The 23869-nt window shown below is 40.0% G+C and overlaps 1 protein-coding gene across 1 annotated transcript in view; it reads left to right on the plus strand.

The window, feature by feature from the left end:
* The window catches only part of LOC126458104 (odorant receptor Or2-like), an 87629-nt gene extending 67978 nt beyond the window's left edge, over positions 1–19651 (plus strand). Inside the window, exon 6 of the mRNA XM_050094933.1 lies at positions 19478–19651. Coding sequence (XP_049950890.1) covers positions 19478–19534 — 57 coding nt within the window. The 3' untranslated portion in view covers positions 19535–19651. The remainder of the gene's footprint in view (positions 1–19477) is intronic.
* Positions 19652–23869: the final 4218 nt, after the last annotated feature.

Below are 23869 nucleotides of genomic sequence, written 5' to 3' on the forward strand. Positions count from 1 at the left end.
TGCGACCAACCATTCGGACTGCCGTGAACATAACCCAAAATGAGTATTGCAATGTTCTCAGTGATCAAACGCAGTCCTTTTCTCTACTTCTCTAGTTTTCTCTCGTCTTCCAAGTAGAGAACAGCAGCCTTCACAGGGCTGCATCGCGCGTGTTCGTGATTTGATGAACATTCAACTTGTCGCACGCGCCAAATCATGCGATCTTATTTCGTCAGAAAATGCCTGAGACATTCTTGAACAGCAGATGAACAACATCACCGTATTTTGGTGGTTCTACGGAATCTAATCGCCAACGACTCGCTTCAGCTGAAGCAACATGTGGAGCCTCTTCCTCGCCGAATTGAGACCATTATTAAGGAATCTCCGGGGTATGTCTAACTTCGACTAATTTTTTTTATACTGGGTGCTTGCGATAACAGTTAGAAAAAGTCGTACATAATTCTATATCTCCGGTTGAAAAAAGTAAAAGCTGTTCTCTCTTCCCTTATCTAGGGACAACACCACGAGTAGTCGAAGTTTCCTATTCGTTAATATGAATCTGTCATTGCGTACCCTGTCACATGACGCAGGGTGACAATTATTGAACTACTCGTATATGAAATAAAATCGTTGTAACTTATGAACGGTTTGCGTTAGGACGTTCAAACTGTAAAGTTGACCGCCGGGGATGATGGAAATTAGTATGCGAATGTATGGCATAGGGACGAAGCCCGCTTTCATTTGGATGCGTTCGTCAATAAACAAAACTGGCGCATTTGGGGGACTGAGAATCGGCATTGCGCGATCGAGAAGTCTCTTCACCCTCAACGAGTGACCGTGTGGTGTGCAATGTCTAGTCACTGAATAATCGGTGCGATATTTCTTAATGGCACGGTGACTACCCTACAGTACGGAAGGTTTTGGAAGATGATTTCATCTCCATTACCCAAAGTGACACTGATTTCGACAAGATGGGGTTCATGCAAGACGGAAATTGACCCCATCGAAGGAGGAGTGTGTTTGATGTTCACTGGCATTGGCCGCGATTGGCCGCCGTATTCTCTGGATATGAACACATACGACTCCTTTCTGTGGGACTATATTAAGGACAAGGTGAACAAAAATAACCCCAAAACCATTGCTGAGCTGAAAACAGCCATTCGGAAGGTCATCGACAGCATCGATGTTCCGACACTTCAGCGGGTCAAGGGTCCGCCCCAGGTAGCTGAGTGGTCAGCGTGACAGACTGTCAATCCAAAGGGCCCGGGTTCGATTCCCGGCTGGGTCGGAGATTTTCTCCGCTCAGGGACTGGGTGTTGTATTGTCCTAATCATCATCATTTCATCCCCATCGACGCGCAGGTCGCCGAAGTGGCGTCAAATCGAAAGACCTGCACCAGGCGAACGGTCTACCCGACGGGAGGCCCTAGCCACACGACATTTCATTTCATTTCAGCGGGTCAAGCAGAATTTCGCTATTCGTCTGCGCCACATCATCGTCAGTGATGGTAGGCATATCGAATATGTCCTAACCGAAAACCGAATATCTGTAGTGAAGTTTACATGTTGTATAAAGTGTGTGCACGCCGTAGTTTGTAACTAATTTACGTTTTTTTCATAGACTTCAATATTTGTCACCTGTACGTGTTCAAAAGCGAATGCACAGACTATTTTAGTTGTTCATTATAAAGGCAGATACTGTATGCACGGTTCGTCTCTTGTGAATGTTATAATCTCCCTTATTTCTTTTAAATAAAGTGCTTTTGGAGTAGGATCAGTGTAATAATGTAAACACCAACTCTTACCAACTTTGTTCAACGAAAATCTTTTGCATTATGTAGTAGGGAAAGGACTAGTACAGGACCAACTGAAATGTATCATCCAGCGCGGTGAGAAAACCCTGACTGAATATTGCTTACTGATTACAGTGAAAGTTGGAGGATAGTCGTTGAATTGTGTAAGTACAATGTACCTCCTATTATATCAGTTTCCTTCACGTGGCAACAACCGGAAATTATTTGTGCTATAGCAATATTATCTCGTGTGTATAATACAATGCCACGATTCCCTATCTAATTATTCTTTCAATCAATTAAATATCGTGAGACCTCTTTGCACGGGGTAAGGAAGATAAAGTGGAACAGTAGAAAATTATCTTACTCTGGGAATACAAAATTCTAATTTGATTAATAAATAAAGAGTTAACAGAATTGCTCTTAACATAGCTCCAAGCATGCTCTCGTATACAGTTCTAGATACGTTTGATTTTAGTACCTTTTCCGCAATGATTTTCAAATGCTTATGCCTCTTGTAATGGCTGAGCTCTTCACGAAAGCGTGTAATTCAACGAGCTACAGACCGAATAACGCAAAATTGTACACTCTGGGATCGTTTCTTCTCCGTAAAGAGGAGGATAATTGATGGTCCAAAGGGTAAAAATACTTCTTTACCTCACTCCAGATCGCAGAGGACAATACTTTAAAATAAATTGTAAAAACATGAAATTTGCTACGCTGGTGGCGTTAAAACGGAACAAATACGACAACCTCCACAAGTGGCGTTTAATTGTGGTAGCGATCACTGTTACTTGCTAGCTACGCCTCACAGAATAAAAATGTGTGGCAGGATTCTCGTCCGTATAGAACCGTCTACTTCCCAAAAAAATTCTGAGTTACTTCCTCATGAACTGCGGCTGGCCTAGAGTCCTTAACGTTTAGTATAGACTGTGTGTCGCATTAAATACCTCTTCTACAAAAAAAGCTTTGATTTCAGAGTATTTTAATAGAATTAATTAAGATACGAGGGCTATCCACAAAGTACTTTACGTTTTCGTTTGTGTCCGTTATGGACGGGGCTAGCGCGGCCTTCTTGGTGTCATGGCATTCCGCCGCTCAGTCGGCATCCTGCCGTTCTAGTGAGAGGTTCGTGCTGTACTCCGTTGAGTTACTGTGACAGTTTGAAATGTCAGAGTTAATTGAAAATCCCGTGAAGTGTGAAGAGCCTGCTGTAATAAGGTGTCTGACTACAAAAAACTGTACACCGATAGAAATCTATCGGCAGCTTTGTGAAGTGTATGGGGACAACATAATCACCGAAGGTGGAGTGCGTCAATGGGACATAAAATTTAAAAATGACCGAAGTAACGTTCACGACGAAGAGCGAAGTGGAAGACCCAGCATAGTGACTGCCGAACTTGTCGAAAAAGTCGATGCCGCGGTCCGTGAAAACCGTAATTTCACAATAACGGAACTCTCTGTGAGTTTTCCACAAATTTCACGAAGTTTGTTGCACGAAATCATTTCCGAAAAGCTTGGTTACCATAAGTTTTGTGCAAGATGGATACCAAAAATCTTGACAGAGATTCCCAAAAATCAGCGAATGGCTGCAGCGTTAACGTTTTTGGACGCTTACGAGAAAGATGGCGACTCATTACTCGATCGCATCGTTACTGGTGACGAAACATGGGTTAAGCATGTGAACTGCGAGACAAAATTGCAGTCAATGCAGTGGGGGCACACAAATTCCCCCCAAAAACCCAAGAAATGCATGCAGACAATGTCGGCAAGGAAGGTGATGGCGACTGTGATTTTTGTGGGTTTCCTGGAAAGAAGCACTACAATAAACTCTCAAAGGTATTGCCAAACTCTGCGCAACCTCAGAAGTGCAATACAAAACAAGCGCAGGGGAAAGTTGGGCTCAAAGATCTTGCTGATTCACGACAACGCCCGGGCCCACACGGCAAATGCCACTCGTGAAGTTCTCGAATCTTTTAAGTGGGAGTTGTTTCCTCATCCGCCGTACAGTCCCGACCTGGCACCGAGCGACTTCCACTTATTCCCAGCAATGAAGAAGTGGTTGGCTATGTAGCATTTTGATGACGACACACAGCTTCAAGAAGAGGTAACCACGTGGTTGAAGGCGCAGACGACCGAATTTTACGACGAAGGAATTTCCAAGCTCGTCCATCGCTACGATAAGTGCCTTAATTTAAATGGCAACTTTGTAGAAAAGTAGTATTTAAGTGTGGCTTTCATCTGTATACAATAAAAAAAATTTCCAATACTTTATTTATTTTTAATTCCAAAACGTAATGTACTTTGTGGATAGCCCTCGTAGTAGCCATCTGGTAATAAATTTCTGAATAAAGCTGCTGCTGCCTTAATTAACTTTTCTAGACATCTCCACTCATCAAACTCTCTGGAAGAAATCTAGATAGATTATTTGTTTCCTTACAATTTGGAATGGTGCTACCCACGAATTTAATGAATGTTGTCCAGACGACGCGTTTCGATTGTCTCATGATCCGGCGCGGTGTTGATTTTTTCTATCTGGCAGTTACCCTTTAAGTATTATGCAGAAAATTGTGTGTTACAATACACGGCTTTACTAGAAAATCATCTTTGGCTCCATTTCTACGGTTGTTGTCATGCAAGTTTTTGTAGGTTTTACTGTGCTTTTACAATTTATAACAGGTCGTGTTACATTCGTCCTATGTGAAGATAAAGTCTATTTTCTTTAGTTTCAAACCGTAACCGTTTTTTGTTTAAGGATTAGGAAACAACAGGTTATGCGCACAGTCCACCCATTTCGCCAGCATTATGCAAAGAAAAAGGTTTATTTGAAGCAAAGAAAGCTACATATGTCTCCGTTACGCCAAGAAAGTTCATTTCAAGAGAAAAATGTAGAACACCGACAGCATAAGCTCATTCAGTGCTAATACGTTGCCATTAAACAATAAAGAAAAGTAAGAAATAATTGCACCACGTGGCAGTTTGCGACAAAAACTTACTTGAAACACGAACAATTGTGGCAGTGCTTAACGGGCGAGATCAGAAGATTTACATGAGTACTGCGAGGACTAAAATATGTAATATTGTGAGCTGACCCTACTGTTTATGTGCATCTAGAGAACATTTCAACTATGAAAGAAACGCGGGAGAAATTAAATCTACGAGAACTCAGGACTTCACCGAAGAATATGATTGCCGAGACACTCTTAACAACTGGAGAACTGTTTGTCTATGTAGGAAGGGAAACTCTCCAAAGCACCCCCCTCAGATTTATTGGTAAGATAGCCTAGTGGATGGCTCGTCAAATCATTCAGCGCCAAATAAACTGAATGATCTTAACTTGAGCAGGATGTATTTTACTAGTAGAGCTGCCTTATGAGTACAAACCAGTGCTAATAAGTTTAGAGAACTCCGGCACGCCGATAAAAATAGATTTCGTTAAAAATAATTTACCGCATAAAGTGAAGATGATGCTCGCGGCAGTTCGGTTTTCAATGATGCAACTCTTCAGCCAAATAAAACGGACAACCACATTAACACACAGTACATTCCCAGAAGTTTGAGATGTCACAGTTGCACAAATATGGGCGCACAGAGAAGAATCGTCGCAACAAAAACAAGACAGTAGGAAAATCTTACACCAAATAAACAAGTTAGTGCGGCCGAGTCGTTTACAAAATACCCTCGTGCCAATTTTTTTTTTCATACCATTATGAACTGTCTTTCCGCTCATTGAAATGTTTTTTTTTTTTTCTCTTTCTGTAGTCTCGGCAGTTGTCATACTATGCGTTGGTTATAGAATATGAGTCATGTGGTAAGAATAACAGTTGTAAATTGTCGTAGCTGTGTTGGGAAAGTACCAGAGTTCCAAGTGCTAATAGAAAGCACTCATGCTCAAATCGTTACAGGCACTGAAAGTGGCTAAGCCGGAGATAAGTTGAGCTGAAATTTTTGCGAAGAACCTAACGGTGTTCCAAAAGGATAGGATAAACGCAGTTAGCCGTGGCGTGTTTGTTGCTGTTAGAAGTAGTTTATCTAGCTGCGAAACCGAAGGAGATAGTTCCTGTGAGATAGTATGGCCAGAGGTCATTCTTGGCAACCTGACTAAAATAATAATTGGATCCTTTTACCGATCTCCCAACTCAGATGATACAATTACTGAAAGGTTCAGAGAAAACTTGAGTTTAATTGCAAACACTTACCCGACCGATACAATTATAATTAATGGTGATTTTAATTTACCCTTGATTCGTTTGCGAAAATACACGTTTAAACCTGGAGGTACGCATAAAACATTATCCGAAATTATGCTAAACACATTCTCTGAAAATTATTTCGAACAGTTATTTCACGAGCCCACGCGAATACTGAGCGAGGTGGCGCAGTGGCTAGCACACTGGACTCGTATTCGAGAGGACGACGTCTCAAACCCGCGTCCGGACATCCTGATTTAGGTTTTCCGTGATTTCCCTAAATCACTTCAGGTAAATGCCGGGATGGTTCCTCTGAAGGGGCACGCCCGACTTCCTTCCCCATCCTTCCCTAATCCGATGGGACAGATGCCCTAGCTGTTTGGTCCCCTCCCCGAATCAACCAACCAACCAATCCACGCAAATAGTAAACGGTCCACTTGACCTCCTAGCAACAAATAATCCTGAGCTAATAAAGGGCATCAAAACGGATACTGGGATTAATGAACACAGGGTTGTCGTAGCGATTTGAATTCTATAAGCCCCAAATCCTCCAAAAACAAACGACAAATATACCTATTCAAAAAAGCAGATAAAAATTCACTTGACGCAATCTTGAAAGAGAATCTCCACACTTTCCAAATTAACAATGTAAGTGTTGGCCGATGTGGTCTGAATTCAAAGAAAGAGCATCGACAGCAACTGAGAGATTTATTTCAAATAAATTAACGAACGACGGAGCTGATCCCCCTTGGTACACAAAATGGGTCAAACACTGTTGCAGAAAACTTTACCTCGAAACCTTGCAGAAAATGCGAAGAGATTCTTATCGTATGTAAGGTATGCTAGCGGCGAGACACAGGCAATGCCTTCTCTGTGCGATAGTAATGGAAATATTATCGACGACATTGCTGCGTAAACAGAGTTACTAAACACAGCCTTACAAAATTACTTCACCAAAGAAGACGAAGAAAATATTCCAGAATTCGAATCAAGAACAGCTACCATCATGAGTAACTTAGAAGTAAATATCCTCTTAGTAGTGAAGAAACTTAAATCGCTTAATAAAAGCAAGTCTATCGGTCCAGACTGTATACCAATTAGGTTCCTTTCAGAGTATGCTGATGCAATAGCTCCATACTTAACAATCATACACAACTGCTTGCTCGACGAAATATCCGCACCCAAGGACTAGGGAGTTGCACAAGTCACACCAATATTCAGGAAACGCAGTAGGAGTTATCCACAAAATTACAAGCTCATATCATTAACATCGATTTGCAGTACTATTTTGGAACATATAACGTGATCGATCTTTATGAAATACCACAAAGATAACAGTCTATTGCCACACAGTCAACACGGATTTAGGAAACATCGTTCTTGTGAAACACAACTAGCTCGTTACTCATACGAAGTGTTGAGTGCTATTGACAAGCGATTTCAAATTGGTCCCCTATTTCTAGATTTCCATAAAGCTTTTGACACTATAGCACACAATCGACTTCTAGTGAAATTGCTTACTTATGGAATATCGTCTCTGTTCTGCAACTGGCTTCGTGATTTCCTGTCAGAGGTCACAGTTCGTAGGAATTGCCGGAAAGTCATCAGGGAAAACAGAAGTGATTTCTGGTGTTCCCCAAGGTAGTGTTATAGGTCCTCTGCTGTTTCCTTTGTATACAGGGTGTTACAAAAAGGTACGGCCAAACTTTCAGGAAACATTCCTCACACACAAAGAAAGAAAATATGTTATGTGGACATGTTTCCGGAAACGCTTACTTTCCATGTTAGAGCTCATTTTATTACTTCTCTTCAAATCACATTAATCATGGAATGAAGACACACAGCAAAAGAACATACCAGCGTGACCTCAAACACTTTGTTACAGGAAATGTTCAAAATGTCCTCCGTTAGCGAGGATACATGCATCCACCCCCCCGTCGCATGGAATCCCTGATGCGCTGATGCAGCCCTGGAGAATGGCGTATTGTATCACAGCCGTCCACAATACGAGCACGAAGAGTCTCTACATTTGCTACCGGGGTTGCGTAGACAAGAGCTTTCAAATGCCCCCATAAATGAAAGTCAAGAGGGTTGAGGTCAGGAAAGCGTGGAGGTCATGGAATTGGTCCTACTCTACCAATCCATCGGTCACCGACTCTGTTGTTGAGAAGCGTACGAACACTTCGACTGAAATGTGCATGAGCTCCATCGTGCATGAACCACATGTTGTGTCGTTCTTGTAAAGGCAAATGTTCTAGCAGCTCAGGTAGAGTATCCCGTATGAAATCACGATAACGTGCTCCATTGGGCGTAGGTGGAAGAACATGGGGCCCAATCAAGACATCACCAACAATGCCTGCCCAAACGTTCACAGAAAATCTGTGTTGATGACGTGGTTGTACAATTGCGTGCGGATTCTCGTCAGCCCACACATGTTGATTGTGAAAATATACAATTTGATCACGTTGGAATGAAGCCTCATCCGTAAAGAGAACATTTGCACTGAAATGAGGATTGACACATTGTTGGATGAACCATTCGCAGAAGTGTACCCGTGGAGGCCAATCAGCTGCTGATAGTGCCTGCACACGCTGTACATGGTACGGAAACAACTGGTTCTCCATACAGTGACGTGATCAACGTTACCTTGTACAGCAGCAACTTCTCTGACGCTGACATTAGGGCTATCGTCAACTGCACGAAGAATTGCCTCGTCCATTGCATCCTCGTGCATTGCATTACCTTCCTTCAACTGGGCCAACTGGTGGTGAATCGAGGAAGTACAGTACATACTGACGAAACTAAAATGAGCTCTAACATGGAAATTAAGCGTTTCCGGACACATGTCCACATAACGTCTTTTCTTTATTTGTGTGTGAGGAATGTTTCCTGAAAGTTTGGCCGTACCTTCTTGTAACACCCTGTATAAATGATTTAGGAGACAATCTGAGCAGCTGTCTTAGATTGTTTGCAGATGAGGCTGTTGTTTATCATCTAGTAAAGTTACCAGGAGATCGAAACAAATTGCAAAACGATTTAGAATAGATATCTGTGTGGTGCAAAAATTGGCAACTGACCCTAAATAATGAAAAGTGTGAGGGCATCTATATGAGCGCTGAAAGGAATTTGCTGAACTTCGCTTACAAGATAAAACACTCAAATCTAAAGGCAGTAAATTCAACTATATACCTAGGAATTGCAATTACCAAAAACTTGAATTGGAAAGAACGCACAGAAAATGTTGTGGGGAGGCAAACAAAAGAGTGCGTTTTATTGGCAGAACACTTAGAAAATGTAACAGGTCTACTGAAGAGTCTGCCTACACTACGCCTGTCCGTCCTCCTTTGGAACACTGCTTCGCGCTCTGGGATCCGTACCAGATAGGATTAACGCAGTACATCAAGAAAGTTCAAAGAAGAACAGCACGTTTTGTATGATCGTGAAATAAGGGAGAGAGTGTCAAGGACATGATACAGGATTTGGGAGGTACACCATTAAAACAAAGGCGTTTTTTGTTGCGGCGGAATCTTCTCACGAAATTTCAATCACCAACTTTCACCTCCGAATGCGAAAATATTTTATTGCCGTCGACCTACATAGGGAGAAACGATCATCATAATAAAATAAGGGAAATCAGAATCGCACGGAAACATATAGGTGTTCGTTTTTTCCGCGTGCTGTTCGAGAGTGGAATAGTAGGGAATTATTGTAAAGGTGGTTCGATGAACCCTCTGCCAAGCACTTAAGTGTGATTTGCAGAGTATCTATGTAGATGTATATGTAGAAATACGTTACCGTCACAAGTAATGTGATAAATAGTGAGAGCGGGCACATAGACGTCTCACAGAAATGAAAACAACAAATAAACGGGTGTGAACTATGTTACAACAAAGGAATTCAGCAGTCAAGACTTCCAAAACGGAACTCAACTTCACAAACGTTAAAAAAAACGTATGTTTCGACAGATCACAGAGGAGCACCCATATAGGACAAGGAGGCATATCTGACTCATTTACCAGTCGAACAAATTAGGTGCTTCGATAAGAGATCCCTATTAGATGACACACATACACCTTCTTCCTGCTTTCGAACTTAATTTGTGTTCAGTTTTTGACGGGCTGTCCCATGGGGCCTCTTACCACTAAATTTGAGGGGGGTTGCGATGGGGAGTTTCACTTGTCAGTTCAAAAATAATCGTGGGTAACGTAGAGAACCTAGCCGTAAAAGGGACAAATTGTACACATACTGAAGCACTAGCAGGCGAAGACAAGATGGGTTCTACGTGCCTCAACTGAGTACAGGAAATAATGTAAAAGGACAGATCAGCCGTTTTTTATGATAGAGGCTGTCACATTCGTGGTACCAAGACGAAATTTATAGCCATTGCATCGTTCATCCACGCAATGTATAAAGTGAATCAACCAAGTGCCACAGTATAGAGCCAAAGGGTGTATCCTTGTCTAATAATGCAAATCAGTAGCATAGAAGATTAGGGAAATATACTTAGTTGTGATGGAAGAATTACGAAAAGGTTTAATTAGTAGCATCACATATAAAGTGGCCGTTGACAATCTGCGCGTTATGTACCTAGAAGGTAAACAAATTAGACATCACAAAATAGTTAATGCTTTCGTGGCCACTTGTTGACAAACTGCTTATTGGCTTCTGTCTCGGGTTCTTCGGCCGATGATTTTACTGGCGTTTCGCCAGCACAAGTGGTTGGCTTTGTCAAAGCTTTACCCTCCAGCAACGGTTAGCACTGTCAAAGCTTTACCCTCCAGAAGCCAATAGGCAGTTTGTCAAATTAGACTTTCTTTGCCGCATTCCACCTATAGACATAAAATGGTTCTGAACTTGATACATTCAGATTTGTGGACTCAATGCAAACCACACCCATCGGGTAGCAGTGTATTTTCTAATTCTGACTGATGATTATTTGAGAAATTGTTTTTGTGCACTGTCAGCACTAAATACCACGTACGTGAGGTTAATCACGATTTTAAAATGTTTGTAGGGTATCAGGTAGATGAAATACTCTGACCTACGACATCTAAGATTATTTGGTAATAAGGCATGTGCCCACATACCAAAATCTGCAGCTGGGACAAAAACAATATGTTGAGCGCATACTTGTCGGATATGCGAAGACAGCAAGTAATACGGGTTGATCCATGCTGTTCAACAAAGAATTATATTATCCGCTACTTAAAGACGAAAAATGAAATGAGTGATGGCATCACTGGCTGGGAAACATGTCTGGGAGTGTTCAGCCGCCTGGTGCAAGTCTATCTACTTTGGCCGCCTCCCGACGATCGCATCAATGATAATGAAAGTAAGTTATTAGGGCAACACAAACACCCACTCCCCGAGCAAAGAAAATCTCCAAACCGGGTGAGAATCGAACCCAGCACCTCGTCAACTAGAGACAGCGATTCTCACCACTAGATCACGAGACCATGGACTGAAGACATTTAAATAAGGATCAATTCAGAAGAGTAATGAAAGCCAGGAACATCTGATCAACTGCTTGAACCAAACCAAACATTTATTCCATTTACAGATACGGAGGAAAATAGAACACGATCAGAAGAAGTAGAGTCAGAATTAGAAAAACACTGAGGCACATGACGACTGAAGGAGCGCCAGGTCGGAAAACAACGTTTTAGAAGAATCAGGCTCAGTCGAAATACAAAAAAGATTTCGAACCATCTCAATAGGTACTCAGAAGATCTTCTCAAACACCGAGATCAAAGCAAATGGAAGATTATGTGCCCTATCATACAAAAGATTCCCAAGAATCAGAAAATCCCACTTTGGAAGAAACGTCGCAGTCTAAGGACTCGCTGAAATCACTTTGTGCAATTCAGAAGAATTAAAGTCACATGTGGAAAATCAAATGGGAATCGGCAATCCTTCGTGCAAGCAAACAAAAGCTATCGACTCCATGTAGATTTTTAAGACAAAATGAGACTTAAAAGGGTAAATTTCGTCTGGTGGTTATGCGTTATGCACAAGGTTAGACTATGAAGCAACATCTGCATCAGTAATACGATACAATTCACTCAGACATTTATTTAGTATAGCTGCTAAACACGATTTAGACACTGATCACTGTAATGTAATTACAATTTTTTTGTCAGACAGCTTGAAAGAATTTGTTAAAATTCTTATGGTTGATCAAGTGACAAAACAGTAAAAGACAAAAGCATTAATAGATTTAATAAAGCACAGAGTTAAAGAGGGTAGTCGCTGTTAGAACATCAGACTAGATAAAGCTCAATAAGGTTTAAATTTACGTAGCTCCACATCTGACCTCTGCGATTACAGCAAAAATCAAGGAAGAGATATGCTCATCGCAGCTATTTGCAAGGTGCCTAATTTGTGCTCAAATTATTGGATGACATGTAAATATGTATCCTGAAACATAACCTGAATAAATGCCTCTTCTATATAAGATTAGTGCCCAAGAAATGGTTTGTAACATTATCTGACTGTAATATTGAAAAATACGTACAGCTTATTTTGCGTAACGAAAGGTCAGTTGGTAAACTGAATATCTGAATGAATTCTGTGTCCATACCCTCTTGTAAAATGTTCATAACCCGATTTCAAGAACGTGTAGGTAACTCACCTTGTAGGTAAGTTACGTGCGAGGAGTATGTTTGGCTCAGACTGTTAACCCAACTTCTTCTATTCATAAATCTGAAGACACATTAATCACGTGGCACATAAGGTGATGTACTGAAGGCTCAGAGAGCTGTATCTCCAGATGGTGACATATCTTCTGACATGAAAAGCATACAAGGAAATGGCAGAAGCATACAGCTGATTGCAATTTTGAGAAATGTATATACCTATTATAATAGTGGCTCACGAAGACTGCCATTCCTGCTGAAAGTATGAAAGTCTGTAAAGTCGAGTGTTGTTGCTTGAAGCAGGTTGCCACGTGCACTCACTATTATGAGAATAACGTGATCTTTAAACATGGAGTTGACAGTGACATGAGATTACAAAACAAACGTCATAAACTTAGTTTTACTAAGTAAGTATTATTTCAGGAAAAGCATAGTCATTGCGACAATAAAACATACATTCGTCTGCGCATGAAACATACGGTGTACAGGGTGTTTGTGTTGTCCTCATCATTTCATCATCATTCCTGAAGGTGACGACACTGGACTGAGCAAAGGTTGGGAATTTGTACGGGCGCTCATAACCACGCAGTTAAGCGCCCCACAAACCAAACGTCATCATCGTCATCATACGGTGTAAATGAAACATCTTTCGCAGTATATATGCAGTTTAGATTACACGGTAGACATAACAGTTCTGAAGGTTGTTATCGTGACACGCAACTTTCTAGATGACATAGATCACATGCAGATTTATTTGCGATCAGAACCATTACTTAAATCAGATTTTAGAAAAAAAACATGCAAGACTGCCATCTGGTATCCACATAGCTACATAATAAGCAACTATTGAGTCATGAAATGAGACCAAAGACAGAGAGACAAAGAGCTGTCATGAAGAATGTCCTGTACAAAGAAGCCTAACGTATGCATAATTAGGTGCTAGACTAGCTCTTGCATATGTGATTGTAGTGGTGAGTCGATTTAATAACACAAGTATACCTCAACGACAAGTTGTAAAAAGAATTCTACGGCGTCGAAAAGGATCTAAAGGTTTCAAACTACAATTTCCTACAGATAAGGGCCATGACATGATAGGATACGTAGAAGGCGACTGGGCTGGGGACACCAGATATGTGGTAGAAAGTAATTTCGGAACAGCAAAAACCATCGACAGTAGCTCTCTCGACGCAGAAGCAGGGTACATGGGCATTATTTTCTGACAGTCAGGAAGTACTTTGGTTGAAACGGCTACAAAGATAAGTATATCCTCCTCTTCCAAAAGAGGAGCAACAAAGATGCAGTTGACCAGTCAAAGGCGAGTGGATACAAAGGTCGCACTGAACACGTTGATAATAGCCACCATTTCATCATGGAAAAAACTGATTCGGAAGATATAGTTTCCCATTCTGGCCTCAGGCGAGTCAAGTTCCCGACAGTGGTGTCATCCTCAGCCAATGGTTCTATCTGGGTGCGGTATGGAAAGGAGTTCCTTGGCTGACCTTGGAGCCGCTACTACTAGGTATAGTAGCTCTTCAGTTGGCATCACGAGTCTGAGTGGTCCGTAATGCAGTTCTTCCGCCAAGGAAAAATCCCTGGCAATACCGGGAACTGAAGTCGGGTCTCCCGCAAAGCAGTCAGCTACGCCGACCACTGAGCTACGGAAGAGGACATTCAAAAAAATGGTTAAAATGGCTCTGAGCACTATGGGACTTAACTACTGTGGTCATCAGTCCCCTAGAACTTAGAACTACTTAAACCTAACTAACCTAAGGACATCACACACATCCATGCCCGAGGCAGGAGTCGAACCTGCGATCGTAGCGGTCGCGCGGTTCCGGACTGCGCGCCTAGAACCACTAGACCAACGCGGCCGGCGAAGAGGACATTCGGAAGATATTATAACAGTGGGGCAAATTTTGACATCGCTTACATCGCTGACATGATGACAAAGCAGCTGCCAGGAACTAGACATCATCAAGAATTTGACCTACGAGAGTGAAATACTAAGAGTCACTGCTTCTAGTCGGGATGCCGGAAATAATGAATTAGAATCCATATCTTTATTAGAAAATCATCTTTGTCACCACTGTTACGACCGTAGCTGTGGAAGCTTTTTGCAGAATTTCTGTGCCTCATTTTTTAATGGTTCGTGTTATATTGGTTCTGTGTGAAAACCAACTTTTTTTCTGTAATTTCAAACCGTAACCGCTTTTTACTCCACGATTCAGAAACAACAAATTCCGCAAACAGAATTTCGGATGACTGTATGAGCTGAATTCTACCAAAATAACAGTGGGAAAGTATATTATTTTTCGCATAGTTTCTGAGTTTTAAGCTGTCTGATGTACAATCATGATTTTTTTGTCCTAAGCGAAACTGTGCTCTTTCGCTACTGCTGCCTTTGGTTTACAAGGTGAAACGCTGTATCCGCTGACTGAAAAGAATCAAGAGACTAATAATTCTGCATAGACAAATACAACTTATACTTCATCTGCACCGTTTTCTTCGAATATGCAAAGAACACGTGCAGTAAATGCGTGATTTCCAAGTAAAAATTTATCCCTTTTAACAATCTGAAAAATATGAACTATTGCTCCAAAGCTGCAAACCATATTTCTTAAGCATCATGAACGTTGAATTAAGGTTACACTTGACAATCACGTGATTCGCAGACAGACGTGGCCAGAGTTAGAAATGTGCCCGCACTAATCTGCGTATTATGAGGAATGCCAATCGTATTTGATTAGATTGGTTTCAGACCGAGGAGACAGAATTGCCAGTGGGCTGCAACATAAGAATTTTGATACGATGGTACACTAGAAGCCGCAGTGTTTTGTCTATATTAACTTAGTTTTCTCTTAATATTCCGTAAAATATCTCCAAATGGAAGAAAAATCTCATCTAATGGTCGAAGTACATTCATCGCACCAAGTAGCAGAAGAAGTAATTATATTTCTGCGTCAAGGTAAGTTCAAAGCACAACCGACGATGATTACGATTGGCCATTGTCTAGAAGTAAAAGTGCTTTCATCTCACAAAGTGGAACAACAAAGCGAAGCGGCACAAAATTACTTTTCCTTTCCCATTTTTATAGATTTTGATGAGTCTACACAAGATTTTCGGTGTAGGATATTGACCTTTGAACATGTTGGGTCAAGTATCCGCATAGTTCTTGACGGCAACCATTCAGCAGACTATTGCGCGCATTTTAGAGTAAGAATGTGTAACAAAGAAAAGAAACTCTTCAACGTAAACTATCTTTTCCACGTATTTTGCTCACATAAACTTCTTTATAATTCTAGATTAAGTTCTGTGCTATTACTTGGAAGGAGTGATCCAGTAAAAAATTAAAAAAATAAAAGCTCATGTTGCGTATTTTCGAATGACTACTTCATCGTTTTCTCTGAACTTAGTTCACATTCAGGACAGATAAAACGAAATTTCTTTGGAACTGGTTTGACAAGGTTCTCATAATCATCGTTCAACCAATTCAGCACCGACCTTGAAAGGTCAGACGTTCCACATACTTTCTGAATGATGTGAGTGTTTGTGTGAAAATGTAGCTGAAATTCTTACCTGTGTTGTTTTCGTATTAAGCTGCGTTTTGTTTAATTTTACGTCTGCTGTAGACGTCCATAACAAAGCGGAAATGTTTGCAGGGTATCTCAGCTTCCGCGTTATGAGGTTATCGTGATTTGAAACTCGAAGTCAGAACGGTTTATTCCAAAATAACAACAGCCGTTTATTTAGGTCACACATTAATATGTCAACGATGTGCTTTGAACTGATGGTTGGCGTCAGTTGCTAAGCAACAAATACGCATTTATACTCGCTGGACCGCAAAACGTTTCCAAGAGACGGCGTTGGCAACTATGTTCCTCGAAATAAAGGACAGGCTGCAACAGAAAATGCCTGCGACATTTTCAGTGGATATGGTTAGCGTCAGGCATAGTGCAATTTCGTGCGTGGCTTTTGAGCCGCACTGCTTATTATGCGATAACATTGTCAACGTAGTTTCGTTACTCTGACAATACGTTGAGTATTGACTATGTGAAGCGGACTGCAAGCGATAGTGGTCTTTATTATGGCACTGAAAAATTAAAAAATGGATGGTGAGCTTAAAGTATATTATCAATTAAAAATAAGTTAACATGTACAGTATGTCGGGGGAAGACGCCATACCTTTTGCTTCTACATGAAATTAAGAGGGGAAATTTGGTGATTTGAAAAACGAAATTAATCACACATGTTCGGCAAGCTTCCTTCAATCTGAAAATCGATGTATACGATAACATAGTAACTGAAACGACGCACCACGTAGGAATTATCCGAATGGGATGGAAATCGGTAGATGTGATACACATGTTGAAATATGCAAGGCACTCTACTTATTCCTCCGTTGCCACCAGCCCTTGCAAGATGATGCAAGTTACAGTGCGTATATAGTACTGTCTGCGAGATATATTCACATTAATAAATGATTAGCAAAGGCAGGCTTTATAGCTTTAGTGGCCTCCGTGTTCTCTTAGCCGCACTGCCAACCTTACGCTGATATTCTCACCGTACTTCTTAAAACAACCTGAATGTGATACCTTGCAACACCTGAAGTGTATCGCCATCCCTCTTCATAATGATGATTGTGAATTTGTCATGAAGCCTACCAGCTGTGCGCAAGGCTATATTCACTTCAATACAGTTCTTGTACTAGGGCGTGATGAAAAGTAATTCCCCCGGGCGCTGATAACCGCATAGTCGAGCGCCCCACAAACCAAACATCATCAAGTAATGCCTTCGAATTTTTTATGTGAAAACTCTTAAAGGTTTTTAAATAAAACAGACTTTATTAACATTATAAATCTTTGTTATTCATACTTAACTCCCAACATGGTCACCCTGGCGACGAACGCATTTCTCCCAACAGGACACCATCTCATTGATACCGCCACTGTAGAATGTCTCCCTATGATGACGTAGCACGACCTCAGCTCTGCTTGCACCACTTCATCACTATCAACGTGAGGTCCTCGAAGGTGTTCTTTAAGTTTTGAAAACAGATGAAAATCGGAGGGGTCAAGTCGGGAAAGTATGGAGGATGACCAATGACAGTGCAGCCAAGGCGTCAGATTGTTGACGATGTTCCAGCCCTCATATGTTTTCTGGCCGTATCACGCTGAAAGAGAGGGTACTACATGTGAGGGCGATCTCTTCGAATCCGTAACTCGATTACAGCATGCTGTTTCTCACGCACCGACGTAGTCACGTTACACATCGCCATGTTGCACGCTATAGTTCGAAGCTCTCTAGCGACTGAGGTTTGCAACTTGTGTCAGCGAAGCGAGAAAGTCGACCGTGTATGCATGACGTGTAATATCTCAACCGACATTGAGAACAGCATAAAAAATCCGAAGGTGGCATTACTTTTCAGCACCCCTCCCTCCACCCCCCGCCCCCCCGTAGTATTACTAGGCTTACTATTATAAGTTCAGTTTATTGTAACGTACTTTGAACACGTTTGGTTCATCATTACGCCTTTTTCTGCAGTCGTACAATACAAAAATTTCTGTTTTAAGTTAAAATTTCGCTTCTCATGAGAAAGCGAGCAGTGACGGGGAATGAGAAGGGTGGAGAAGTAAAGTCCAGTGGTTCGCGACACCATAGCAGCAGCAAGAGCTGATGCTATTAGACGTCTTTTCTCGAACCCCCCAGAGATTCACACATCATTTTCTCACGAGAAGCGATTGCTTCAACGTTACAGGGATCACAGCTTATAAATTGTCATATATTTAATTTAGTAATTTTTGTTATCACAGCAAGCAAAACCATACCATATGATGAGCAAAATATGCTCGAAACACATTGAAATGTTTTGAAATAAAATTGAATAAGTAATGTGACTGATTATAGTACCAAACAAATAATTTATTCACAACAATCACAGTACCTACACGCAACCACTACGGCCACAGTTAATAATGCTTTTAGAAATGTCATCACAAATTGTTTTCTCTATAAGTCATTGTAGAGTATTTTGGTTACTTAAGTATATTTCTCTTTATTTTATTTATTATTTTGAATTATTGTCAGTTTTGATACAACTATCTATCAGTTTTTCAGCTTACCTGTAAGATACCACAGTCTAATACCGAAAGCTGTTTAGTTTTATTTAATGGGCTCTGCAGAAATGTGTTTCCTACTATGTTTGTGGTTAAAGATTTTCGTAAAATGCTTAACTCATGTGTGTTGTTGTTTATGTTGTATTTTGACAGCAAAAAATTTGTAATTTTGTGTTCCTTGTAACTTCGAATTGCATTTTTGGATGTGTCATACGACTAGATTAATATCTTCTTCGAATTCTTTAAAAAAGATGATAATATCGTCAACATGTATGTTAAATAGTGTAAAGCCGGAGGGGCACATGAATCTTGACACATTACGATGCAACAACTGACCAAGGTTTTGCCTTTAGCTTGTATTGATCATCAGAATATGTTACGTAATGATTTGTCACGAACTTCTTTAAATTAACATAGACCCGATTTTATTTATAGCAGTACTGATAATGACAGTCAAAATTAAACCATTATAGCCACACTATCACATAGTGAGTTTGGACTGCAGTAAACTATATTATTTTAACTGTAATTCTAAACATTAAAAATTTTCTGTTTTTGTAGTTTCCAAACAGTGTGGTTGGTAGTCTTGGTATGGGGATGCTTTTTTTTAGTCGTTACATGTAACACCAAAGTTCATTAATACTGCGTCATATTTTAAAGAAACTAGGTAATAGATAGTTCTATTATCGATTTAGCTGCTGAGCGTTATTGCCATAAATAATAACTTTAGTTTTAACTAAAAAAATAATTCTTCCTCTTCCTTTCCAGCTGATAAATGCGTCGTACACGTTCTACACTCTCCTGCGGCAAATGAGAAATCGTTAAACAGATTATCTCATTCGGAAATGGATCAGAAGACACGCGAGATGTTGAAAAACAAAAGTGACAGCCATATGAATAAACACAGGACGAATATTTCTCTATTAGATGGTTAATTGTTATTTCAACTGCAACACGTTCCTTAGTCATTAAAAAAACTTGATAGATACTACTTTGTTTTAACTCAGTATATCGAAAATTAGACTACCATATTTCGAAAAAAAAAATTCACTGGGTTAAATGTATACATACCAAATGTTTTATAATTTATTTAATCAAACGCAATGACAATCTTGTGAGAATCATGGTGTTTATATGTTAATTACATAATTAGAATATCGAATCATGTTGATTGTTTGCGAGAGCGTGCACTTAATATTTACTCATGGAAATCAATCTTCAGATAAACAATAGCATTTGATTATGGGCAAATACTAAATCTTTCACATAAGGATGATGTATTATATGTGCAGTTAGCAATAAAGCACATTAAGAGCTTGCAATACAATTATCACATAGATAAAGTATAGACATCCAGTAACGTGAAGTGACATAAAAGTACTAAATTACTAGGCGTATTATATGATCCTGCTACGGTAGTGAGTTGCAGATGGACACTGTATTTCTTAAGTATAATTGTAGTTTATCTACACAAGAACCCAATATTCTGTTTACAAAGTGGACCCTGTAAGGTAATGAGTGCAAAGGCCTCAATTTGCATTAAGATCTTATTATGAGTATGAACGTTTCTGCTGTTTATTGCATATTGTAGTGTGATTTTTCTTGTCAATTCGAATTAAATAGTGTGAGAAATGCTAGAAAACTGAATGCAATGTGTTGGACACAAATTGTACCAAGATAAGATCAATAGCATTATGATACAATTAGGCAAACAGTGAAGAGATGATTTCTGAATCAATCGCATTTTGGAACGGAATGGTTGGTTTATTTTAAAAAGTTATGAACATGCAGTGAACAGGAAACTCTGCTAATGACTTCTGCAACAAACTGTGTTGTTCCTTTCGCAAAAGAAGTGTTTGAAGAGGAAATTAATGAAATTAAGAACGAACAGTACCTAAGAATAATAATGTAAACATGAAACACATTAAATACACTTTATAAGCCTGATTAATGAATTCTGTGAACATTGTAACGGTAATTCACAATGGGTGCAAAAGTAAGATCATTCAGTTAACATAAAAACTCAACAAGAGAGCCCATAACTGTGTTTTAGTGAAGATCAAGAGAACCAACCAGGATAGTTCCATAACCCAATCCACATACTTACGTCATGCAACTGTTATTATCCGTAAGAAAGAATCTTGAGGGATCACTGTTTAAGAATCATACAGCGATAGGCTACACACCAACGTGGAGTGCAGATAGAATAGTGAATAGACATGTGCAACCCACTTTAAGGATTATATTTAGAAAAAAGGATCCTTAATCACGGTGTAGCCAAGAGGGCAGTAATGACATGAGAAACACATGAACTGATCGTGCTGATCCTCAGATCTAAGATTTATAAGTGCTGCGGATTGAACTGACTACAGCGACCATACTCATGTAAGGGTTTACAGTGTTCACATAGCTCGTCAAACTCTTTGGGCTCACGTAACACTGCGTATTCCTACGGCCGGTTGAGAGTTTCTGGGATTTGATTATTTTATCATGGCTGCAAGAATATTGAGAGTAATTGATTGAAGGAACACAGGTAACTTTCAGGCTATAAGGCACACCTCAACTACCACTGCACCCACAGTGTGCTACAGGAAGTTAGACTAAATGAAACTTAGCTGCTTTCACCACATTTTATTTAGATACAAGAAAGTACAGAACTTTAGGCTCTGAAGATAGTTTAGGCGAATTAGAATAAGAATTAGGAACGATCAATATATGTAGTATGGTTAGAAGTGCAGTGAAGGCAAGAATTAAAATAAGGTCGCAACGTTTTTCTATAGATTAACAGACTGGGCAAGAAATACAAGTTAAAGATTTACTGCATACAAGAGAATTAAAATGAAAATTATAGGTATCATACAAATCTCAAATTGAATCGCAAGATCTCAGAGAAATTTAAAAAAATTGTATACAAAAACTAAGGAATACTTATTCTATGGGAAACACTGGGTATTACTCCTGAAATGACAGATGTCAAACTTGACCGATTTTGTGAAGAACGTCATTTTTTTTCCCTAATACAAATAGAAAATGGGTTTGGTAAGAGCAAAATGGAACTAAAATGATATTCATTCCACTTGCCAAGAAATTAATAAATTGTATATGATATGAGGCCTATTAACCATTTTACAACTTGAATTCATCATAAACTCTTAATACTCAGTGTGACAATAGGTACAAAGTTAAAGTGAAATAGGCACATCAGTTACTAAAACAAAAATGTACATTAAATTAATTCAGGTAAGAATAGAGAAGTGCACTATGCTTAATTAAGCAATAAGTTCAGCATCTAGGAAATTGTAGGCACAGAGAAAGCGAAAGGAAAAAGCTGCAAGTATAAGAAGGCAATTATTAATGAGAAGACGAGAGCGTAAAAAAAAACCAACATAAATCTGAGAGAATATGCAAAATGAAACAAAATCATTTGGAAATACCTCTGACATATTATGAGATGATGCAGTGAAAATATAGTAAGAGGAACAATTTAAAGCAATGAGAATATGAAGGAATAAAATTATAAAGTTGTAACTGCAACTCTTTCACTGTACATGGTGCTGGAAAGTCCTGTATAGATTTTATTACTCAAGGTCTATCCACTCCATCACATTTAATTAAGTCTCTAAATTCCGCACTTCATCCATTGTGAAAGATACTTTTCTAAACTGACTGTCAGGTGAGCAGCCAAAACTCGGACCTTATACTGAGTTACCAGCTATGTTGCATGATAAAGTATTAAAGCAGGCACATGAGTATGTTTTAGCAGGGCGTTGAGGTCAGAGAACAGCAGAACGACATGCAGCCGAACAATATTGGTGGCGAACACATAAGCAGGATGTAGAACAGTTTGTAAGGAACTGTGTAACATGTGCACAATGAGCCAACTTTGATCAGCAGCGTAATCTGCTGCAGAGATTACTGGAGGTCTGCAAACGGTTTGAGATGATCATTTTGGGCATCTTAGGTCGTTTTAGGCAGACACCTGCAGGAAATCATCATGTGGTAACGATAATAAAAATGTTAAAATGTGTGTGAAATCTTATGGGATTTAACTGCTAAGGTCATCAGTCCCTAAGCTTACACACTACTTAACCTAAATTATCCTAAGGACAGACACACACACCATGCCCGAGGGAGGACTCGAACCTCCACCGGGATCAGCCGCACAGTCCAGGACGGCAACGCCCTAGACCACTCGGCTAATCAGGCGCGGCTAACGACAATATATCACTTTTCATGCTCATAATATTGGTAGTTATTCCCAGTCACTAATCTGACATAGTGGTGCAAGTCATAGTTAATAATTCATTATTAAAGTTGAGTACACAGGGGATGTTGATTACAGAAGAACGTACTAACTTCATGTCAGAACTAATGAAACAACATTGTTATTTGTTATGAATTAATAAATTACGAAAAAGCACATTACATATGCAAGCAGATGTAAGAAGCGAATGAGATGATCAGATACTGTGTCAGCTGTCATCATAATGTCTGGGATACGTTATTAACTTCTGTAGTGGTTGCTTATGATTCGAAATCAACGAGATTATGAGCATGCTAGGTAGTATATGTAAGGAAGATGACGTCACTGTTTCGTATAGCGAAACCCAGCGAGGGAAAAGACCTTACGGATGGCATAGAAAAAAAAAAAAAAAAGAGGAACGAATGGGTCAATAGAATGCCGAATTGCCTACGAACTGTATAGGACAGTGGGTGGTGATCACTGTTTACAACCAGAAGGAGAAAATTACAAAGTTTTATGCTCATTATCAAGATCAGTACCAAGTAGTTGAGACGATGTAGCCGGTAAATGTGAAATTTCAAGTCTCACCTCGAACAACAGTAGTCCATGTCGGGCGTATTCGACCCTTTCAGGGTGTAGCTCAATCTTTACTACCATTACCAGTGTCAATCATAAAAAAGAAGGTCGTATGAAAGGGAAACTAGCACAACAAAGTGAGCAAACGGCTCCTGCGCTGTCTGTGCCTACCTTTCCATACGCGTCAAGATCCAGAGTAAAGCCAACATAGGGAAGACAGGTCGATAATTGGTGCAGCAAACACTAAACATCAAATATGAATGCTGCATCCATATTCAGTGAAATGGGAGACTTTAGGGAAGCCTGTCTGTACATCTCTGAACAAGGGAGACTGTTGGTTG

The sequence above is a fragment of the Schistocerca serialis genome, chromosome 1 (genome assembly GCF_023864345.2).
Source record: "Schistocerca serialis cubense isolate TAMUIC-IGC-003099 chromosome 1, iqSchSeri2.2, whole genome shotgun sequence".
Taxonomy (NCBI): domain Eukaryota; kingdom Metazoa; phylum Arthropoda; class Insecta; order Orthoptera; family Acrididae; genus Schistocerca; species Schistocerca serialis.